This window comes from Topomyia yanbarensis, chromosome 3 (genome assembly GCF_030247195.1).
Source record: "Topomyia yanbarensis strain Yona2022 chromosome 3, ASM3024719v1, whole genome shotgun sequence".
NCBI classification, from domain to species: Eukaryota; Metazoa; Arthropoda; class Insecta; order Diptera; family Culicidae; genus Topomyia; species Topomyia yanbarensis.
The window spans coordinates 77,839,298-77,848,712 of NC_080672.1; the positions used below are offsets into that span (position 1 = coordinate 77,839,298).

General features: G+C 38.6%; 1 protein-coding gene across 1 annotated transcript; it reads left to right on the top strand.

Moving 5' to 3' along the window:
• Positions 1 to 565: 565 nt before the first annotated feature.
• Positions 566 to 6,847, top strand: LOC131687014 (uncharacterized). Its single transcript, XM_058971048.1, has 2 exons — positions 566 to 682; positions 5,321 to 6,847. The coding sequence occupies exons 1-2, from the start codon at positions 566 to 568 to the stop codon at positions 6,845 to 6,847; spliced, it is 1,644 nt and encodes a 547-aa protein (XP_058827031.1).
• The last annotated feature ends 2,568 nt before the right edge of the window (positions 6,848 to 9,415 follow it).

Here is a 9,415-nt window from a genome sequence, read left to right on the forward strand (position 1 = left end):
CAGCGCTGGGTAGCAGGCCCTGGGTTAACTTTACATAATCCATAGAGCGGATCCCACAAGCCGGTCGTCGTCTGTTCGAACCTCAACTGGATACTCAGTATCAGCGTTACGTTAATAATGGAGTCAATAGTAAAAAGGTTCTTAACTTGTATAAAAAATTTATTTGCCATTCTTATTTTATTGTATTTAACAATTCCGGATCTCAAATGTACATTTTTATGAGACACAAACTACCGGGCGCAATGCAACCTCTCTGGTATTTCCCATTGCCCATCTCCTCTTTCGCATATCGCAAATTACCACCGTCAAGGCAAACGGCGATTCGTTGCGCACCGGAAGGCAAAAATCCGTTGAAACGACGTGTACCCCCCTCCGTCCGGTTCCCGCGATCATCTACCCGCTCGAAAATACTGTTGAATCGGCTAATGTGCGTGTTAAATCAATTTACAACACTAATTTGATTCGATCTTCATGCACCGCACGGATCCTCTTCTTCGCCTTCTCGTCTCACACCTTTTTTCCACTTCAAGAGCGCCGGTCCGGTCGGTTGCTCGGTCGGATCGAAATGAAACCCTGTCTGACGTCGCGTCGTGACCGGAGCAGCAGCGTAATGATGGTGATCCACCAGATGGTCAGTGATCGTAGCGGTGCGGCGGGGCGTGGGGTTGAACGACAGACGGTGGTATGGCACGTATAAATTCGGGATTTGCTCTTATCCGTGTAAGGCTCATAATTTGGGTTTTTTCGAATGGAGAAAAAAAATTGGAAACTGTCTAATTTTTCTGCTTACTTCAAGCGTGAAAATTACCGCGTTTAACGAGAAAAGCGATGAATAAATGTGCATGAATAAAGTATCCGAAAAAAACACAGTTGGAATAATGGAAGCGTTTGAATAACGTTGATTGCTGTTAGGGTATAATCGATCGGGCAAGCAGTGTATTGATTTAACTACATTATACCAGGTTTAAATAATCACATCATTATGTTATTTGAATTAAAATTATAAAAAAACTACAAGGGACAACCTAATTGGGGTTGTAGGAATATAGAATATTTTAATTATAATATTAATTAATTTAACGTTTACTCTGTTGGCACACACAGTCGGTTTCCCAATCGCCCATCCCTGACTCGATTCCTATAGTACCACCAGGAGTACTTGCACCGAATTTGAAGTAAATCGGACAAGTCTAGCTACCGGACCAAGGTATCTGCAGTTTGTATGGGATTTTTGGACAATTTATATGGAGAAAACCCACTAGCTCGCATTTCCACAGCTAGGTACACTTTATGCATCTTATTATCACTGTTAGTGAAAATAAGAAAGATAATTCAATTGTCCACAACTTTGCCGAAGGCCGCTAGTCTATCCGACTTTGTAAAAAGAAGTTATTAAACTTTTAGCGAATTTATGTCTGCGTCAGTTTTGCATTGGGCCTAGCAGTGCATAGCTATGTATCAGTACTCGATTCTCACGAATATTTTTATGAAGTAATTTTTTTAATCTAAACATTTATTTGAAACGGCTCAATGCGTTAGCACAACTGAGCCGTGGGTCTTTTAATTTTGTTTTACAATAAGTAAATATTAAAAAAAATATTAATTGACGTGTTGCGTGTTGAGATTCTTTTCCTTGGCGGTGAAGCCGTTGGGGGTCATTTAGCCTACCTTCTATCGCGTTATCGTTCCCGTTCATGTCATCATCAGTACTGCTTTCTTGCTGTTCACGCTCTGATCGTTCTTATTTGTTTCTTGTTCTTACGGGTCGCTGTTGTAAATCCGTCATCATCGGTATTTAGTCGCTGTTGTGCTATCTTATGACAAACGCCATTTTGAGGTAAACTGAGTTAGATATGCCACATTACTTGTCTGAAAAATCTCTTCAAAGTGGCATTTTTAGAATTTTGAAATTCTACTTGCTCACGTAGATATAGCGAGAAACATGATGAGAAATTGTCAGTTTTTTGCTTCAAATCACTGTGTCTAGGGATTTGCAAAAGTTATATTGAAGTTTTAGATATTTTTATGCGTAAAAATGTCAGGAACAAAATGGCATACAAATTTTCAAATGAAATATGGCATATTTGGGAACACTGCAAACAAAAATAACTATTTTTTCTAGATTCCCTGACTCATTTCCTTCAAAATGCATCTCACCGATTATTTATAGGCCAAATGAAACCAAAGATATGAATAAAAATTAAAAATTGATGATTTATTTCTATGGAAAATATTCCATGCATGATTTTGACATGTCATACAAATTTTGTCATCAATACACGTCTATGACACGTGTGAGTGCGATTTTTGTTTACATTCATAGTATAAACTCACAACATAGTCAACCGATCATCGTAATGTTTGAGAGATTAATACAGAATAGATAGAGGCATCAATTGTCTTCTTTGGATTATTTATACCATTTATAAGTTTCAAGATATTCAATCTCTCTGGCGCTTGTCATAATATATTGGCGATGCTAGTTGTTGGTTTGGGAGCGGTTGTCGTGGTGGTTGTACATGCATTATTGGTTAATTGGATCGTTGTTTTTGGTTTATCTGAAGGTGTCGGTGGCTGCTTGTTAGAGTTGGCTGTTGTTACGGCTCACACTAAGTTACGTGCTGAAATGAAATTTAATTGCCAGCTTCCTTGAGAACTTCACGACTAGCAGTAAGTGAGGACTCCTCGTCTGGTTCGACACCACCACCCGGGACAATCCATAATTCTGGACGTCGAGACGATGTAACTAATAAAACCTCTGCTTCCACCTCATCGGAGAAACGTGGCCAACGGCCGCCCGAAGGTTCACTGCGATGGAGAAACGATTCAGAGGTGACACTGCTCTTCGTTTTAGCTACGTCCAATTCATGGAAGAATATGAACAGCTTGGCCACATGGAGAAGGTGCAGACTCGCGTCGCGTTGCCCCAGTTCTTCTTGCCCCATCACGCAATCTCTCGTCCCGATTCGTCAATCGTCAACTACCAAAGTTATCCATCGTTCTCAATTTTCGACTGCATCGGTATGTGATGATAGCAGATATAGGAATTCCACGAAGATCCGTCCGAAAATCTTTAAAATCGTGACCGACCATCTTAGATTCCGATGGAACTTTACACATTTCACCGGCATGGAAGACTAAACATTTTCCACAGGTAAAAAGATTATTTTGACTCAAGAGCAACTTTTCAAAAGGGCGTAAATGTTCCCACGTGTATGAATTTCAAATTTTTTTTGTTCGATTACCGTATTTTATACAGCAAAACTATCTGAGAACGAGTTACAGGGAATGAATACTTCTGTCCGAAAAAATATACACTGAAAAAAAATTTGTGTCATTTTTCAACAAAATAAAAATTTCTGTTAAAAATTAAATTGCGAAAAACCCCATTTTTTTTAATTTTTATATTTTGTCAACTAAAACCAAAAGAGAAAGGAAACATTTTGAAGGTAATTGCATGATGGAGAAAAAATCGGCAAAAAAGTTTTTCTAACAATAACTTCAAACATGTTTTTATATTTCCTACTAATTGACATACAAAACTATAATTTTATTACAGAATATAATTATAAGCATAATTTAAAATCAAAATGCATTTAACAAAAATCTTCCAAAATGTAATAGTTTTCGAGATATTTGTAATTTTACTCCATCAAAAGCAATTAATTCGTGTAATTATGCTCTTTTTAAAATTTATTCGCGTTACCCAATCATAAAATCTCAAAAATCTAATGTTTATCGTTTTAAAAACGTAAATGCAACTTTTTCAGTGAATTTGGATCATGGAGAAGCTTTCAATAAAAAAGTTTTCCTAACAACAACTTTTGACATATTTTTATAATTTATACTATTTGCAGTCAAAAATACAATTTTCTTTTTGAATATGGTTCTATACGCCATTTTAAATCGAAATGCTCATAACAAAAAATTTCTGAAATGTAGTAGTTCTCGAGATATTTTAACTTTAGTTTTAATAACACAATTATTTTGTTTTATTACGACCTTTTCATAAGTTATTCGCGTTTCTCCATCAACAATAATAGGTTTTTAAAAAGGCCCATAAACTTTCCTGCAACTTTTTCTTTGACATCAAGGCGATATTGTAAATCTTTTGAAAGTTACATGAAAGCAACCAAAATATGATTCAACTATATAGTTTAATTATCAGACCCTATGGTTAAATAATATTTTGGTTACTTTCATGTAGCTTTCAAATGGTTTACAATAAAGCACAATAATTGTGTTGTTAAAACTAAAGTTAAAATATCTCGAGAAATACTACATTTCAGAAAATTTTTGTTATGAGCATTTAGATTTAAAAAGGCGTTTAGAATCATATTCAAAAAGAAAATTGTATTTTTGACTGCAAATAGTATGATTTTTAAATATATGTCAAAAGTTGTTGTTAAGAAAACTTTTTTATTGAAAGCTTCTCCATGCTCCAAATACACTAAAAAAATTTCTTTCACGTCTTTAAAACGATAAGCATTAGATTTTTGACATTTTATGATGGGGTAACGCGAATAACATTTGAAAAGAGCATAATTACAGGAATTAATTGTTTTTGATGGAGCAAAATTCCAAATATCTCGAAAGCTATCGGATTTTGGAAGATTTTTGTTAAATACATTTTGATTTTAAATGATTCTTAGAATTATATTCTGTGATAAAATTACAATTTTGTATGTCAATTAGTATGAAATTTTAAAACATGTATGAAGTTATTGTTAGAAAAACTTTTTTATCGATAAGTTCTCCATCATGCAATCACATTCAAAATGTTTCTTTTCTCTTTAGGTTTTCGTAGACAAAATAGAAAAATTTTAAAAAAATAGTTTTTTTCGCAATTTAAATTTTTAACATAAATTTTAGTTTTTTTTTAAAAATGACGCAACATTTTTTTCAGTGTATTTTTTTTGGATAGAAGTATTTATACCCTGTAACTCGTTCTCAGATAGTTTTGCTGTATAAAATACAGTGAACGAACAAAAAATTTTTGAAATTTATGCACGTAGAAACGTTTACGCCCTTTTGAAAAATTGCTCTTGTATCGAAATATTCCAATTGCCAGAGAATATCATGGAGATTCATACACCGAACACACCTGCACAGTTTCGTTCGAATCTACGATGGTCATATTTTGCGGTCGGCCAGTTTCTCATGGAATCCCTATAAAAAAGTACCGACAGATCCTTGTACACCCTGATGATAGGCCACTTCAGCAAATCCTCTGGCGCCAACAGGAATGGGAGCGAATTAAACCGTATCTTCTGAATACCGTCACGTACGGTACCTCCTCTGCACCATTCCTTGCTACCAGGTTGCAGAAGACGACGGCAAGGACTTTCCGCTGGCGGCACTTGTCGTTAAACAAGGATTCTATGTTGACGATTTACTGACGGGATCCGATAATTTAGAAACTCTGGTAGAAACAGGACATCAGTTGGTCAGTGTACTCAACCGAGGCGGTTTCTACCTCAGAAAGTGGAGCGCAAACCACCCAGCCATTCTGGAACACATCCCAGAGAAAGATCGTGAAACACTGACTGTAGTGGAACTTGACCAGTCTCCTTCAATTAAAACACATGGCCTTCTATGGTTTCCAACAGAGGATCTGTTTGGCTTCAAGGTTCCACAGCTGCCACCCCTCGAACGTGTGACAAAACGCATTGCTCTTTCTGAAATGTCTCAGCTTTTTGATCCTTTGGGTCTCGTGGGACCAGTAGTAGCCAGCGCTAAAATATTTGTACAGCAGTTATGGCAAGAGAATTTGCGTTGGGACGACGAGCTTCCAGAAAAACTGCAGTTATGGTGGCTGTCCTTTCGAGCATCAATTGACGTCCTAAGAAGTCTCCGTGTACCTAGATGGGTTATGGGTTCATCAACTACCAACTATGAACTGCATTGCTTCACTGATGCTTCTGAAAGGGGATATGGATGCTGTATTTGTGTCGTGTCTACTGATGGTAAATCCAAGTCCAGCCACCTACTTATCGCCAAGTCTCGAGTCGCACCAGCAGGTGGTCTCAGTATTCCATGTCTGGAACTTTGTGCTGCCATTCTGGGAAGTCAATTAGCCGATGCCGTTCTACAAACAACCAATTTCTCTGGAAGAGTGATATTCTGGACTGATTCGACTATCGTCTTTCATTGGATCACATCACCACCTTCTACTTGGAAAGTGTTCGTATCAAACCGCATCGCAGAAATCCAACGACTTACTAAAGACTCCCAGTGGTGGCACGTCCCTACCTCTGACAATCCAGCAGACCGCATATCACGTGGAGAAGAACCGCTCCAGCTGCTACAAAACCCTCTTTGGTGGAATGGGCCACATTTCCTGTTGGTGGCACCGGACGATTGGCCAGACTCGATTATCGTATCGTTACCATCCATGGTCAAAGAGCAAATGATTGAACGCAAACCAACAGCCGCGCTTCATACGTATATTCCTGATTGTTCCTTTCTCAACTTTTTTTCGGAACTTGCCCCTCTTCTTAGGGTCACAACGTACTGCCAGCGATTCGCAACCAACTGCAGATCACCAAAATCGAAACGCAACACAGAATTTCTAACGACACAGGAATATGACAATGCACTGAAAACCCTTGTTGGCGTTTCTCAACAGGCAGTATTTCAAGCGGAACTTCAATATATTCCGGACAAAGGAAAAGGTTCGCTTGAGGGATTTCAGTTAAAATCGTTGATCAAGGACCTTAACCGAAGTCTAGATTCTGGCCTGCTACGAGTGCAGAGACGTATTTCCAGATCGCCAGGAACATACGACAGCCGTTTCCCGATGATATTGCCGGCAAACCATCATCTCTCTAGCCGCGCGTGTCGTTAAGACGCTTCGTCAGCCGTGTCGGTCGTGTTCGCGTCATACACTGCGATAACAGCACATCGTTCGTTGGCGTGAATCGTGAAATCAAGGAGATGCGACAACAGTTCTTCGAACAATTGAAGTCCGGCAAACGGGTCAACGAATGCCTAGACAGAGGCATCGAGTTCCAGTTCATTCCTCCACGAGCACCACACTTTGGCAAGCTAAGGGAGACAGCAGTTAAATCGTTTAAATATCACCTCGTTCGCATCATGGGATCTGCACCGTACCACTTCGACGATCTGCGCACGGCCGTTGCTCAGGCTGAAGGCATAATGAACTCCAGGCCTTTGACTCCATTGTCGAATCACCCAGATGACCTGTCCGTGCTCACTCCTGCACATTTTCTCATAGGAGAACCAACCTTCTGTCTCTCTGAGCCAGATCTTTCAAAAATCCCCATTAATCGCCTCTCCCATTTCCAGGAGACTCAACGGGCTGTCAACGATCTCTGGAAGCGTTAGTCGAAAGAGTATATTTGCCTTCTTCATCAACGACCAGCCAAGTGGATAAAAACACCAACCGTCTTCAATATTGGATCAATGGTTCTTCTTAAAAAGGACAACGCTCCACCAAAACAATGTCCTCTTGGTCGTGTTGTAGCCGTCTTTCCAAGCGAGGACAATATCGTGCGAGTGGTGGACGTACGTACTCAAGCTGGTACACGACGACGAGCTACGACGGAATTTTGAACTACGACCGCTCATAATGTAAATTGAATGCTGTGCTTCAACGGGAGCCGAGATGTTACGGCTCACACTAAGTTACGTGCTGAAATGAAATTCAAATGCCTTACCTGAAATGAAATTGATATACCTTACCTGAAATGTAAAAATCCATACCTGAAAATCATACTTACCTTGCGCTCACACTTGCATACTTACCTCTAGTACCACACAAGATTTGACAGCTAACGAAGTTCTCACATACACACATACATGCAATGTAGACAGCAAACGAAACAGAATTAAAATCGATTTCACTCTTTACCAATCATTCGAAACGTACAGTTCTTAGTGGATTTTAAGCGATCCGAACAAGTGCCCTTTGTTCCACATTAAAAGGCTATAATAAGTAATGGCTAGAAACCCGCAGTATCGCGAACAGCTGTAGTAGATGAGTTTTGACTAGTTGCTTCGGCGCATGTTCTTCCGTAGTGGGCTGTATGGTTACAGAATTCGCATGTTCTGGTCTGCCCGGGATATGTGATTAGCGTTGTTTGCTTATAGGTCACGCCATCCTTCGGTGATTTGCATTCGATAGTCATGTAAAAAGATATTGGTTTAGTCACTCGCATCCTCACAATACGAACGCCGTTGGGAATGCCGGTGCAAAAATTTCTCCAGATGTCATTCGTAATAGATTCAACTTCTCCATATTGCGACATGATTCGTTTGATGTAATCTTCCCTACTGCGCGGGGCCAAATCATGGATACGCACGTCCACCATGTCGTTTTCCATATGCACGGGGATCTTGAATCCGGTTTTTTTCCTTGTGGGTCTTTAAAATTAACTTCCATGTGTCCATCAGGGTCTTGTTGACGCAGCTTGCTGCTGCGTGTTGAGATCCTCTTCTTTGGTGGTGAAACATAGGGTGCGCCGTCTGCCACACCTTGGGGGTCATTCGGTCCGTCTTCTCTTGCATTTTCGTTCACGTCCATGTGGTCATCGGTAGGGGAATTATGGTTGAAACCGACACCTTAAGCTTAACACTTTTGCTGGGTTGCCACAAAACCAATAAAATTATCATTTCTATGCAGAATTCTTCTTCAGAAAATTCTTAACAAAGCTTAATATTTTCAGCGCTTTTTCGCTAATTTCATTAAAAATTACACTAGTTTACAGCATTTCTGAACTAAATAAGCTAGTGGTGATTTTCAATGTAAAATTGTGTGTTGAATCCGAAAATAAGGTTCAAAAAATTTACAGTAGAACAGTTTTCGAGTTACAGTGAAAACATTAATTTTACCTTCAAAATTAAAAGTATGTTCAGTAAAATCGAAATATCTTCGGTTGTAGTGCATCGATATGAAGTATTATTATGTTGAATTAAAGGTAACTGAATGCACTTTCGATCATTAGAACATGTTGTTTTAGTGCGACTACTGGTTCTGACGTTAGTTACGAATCTATTGAACTTTTTCTTAATTTATCGTCGTTTTTTGAACAAAAATGAGCATGTGGTCAATATTTTCGTCAAGATAAAGCAATCCCAAAAATTATATTTTTATGGGAAATTAAAGCCTGCTAATAAACAATGAAAATAAGCACTTGTTAGTTTAAATCCGATGAAAATTGCGAAAGTTATTCAATTTTTTGTAAAATGGTAATTTTTGTGTTTCTCTGGGTCAACTTATTGAACCGTCTCGATTCTGATTTTTTCTAGGCTTGTTTAATAATATATGAGGGACTCTCTGTCAGAATTCTGTTAAACAAGTAAATGGAAGAATTTTGAAAGAATTTAATGTGGAGTAATTTTCGAACTCGTTTATCCAAATGATTAAGGACTTCTGATAACAATAATTTCAGCC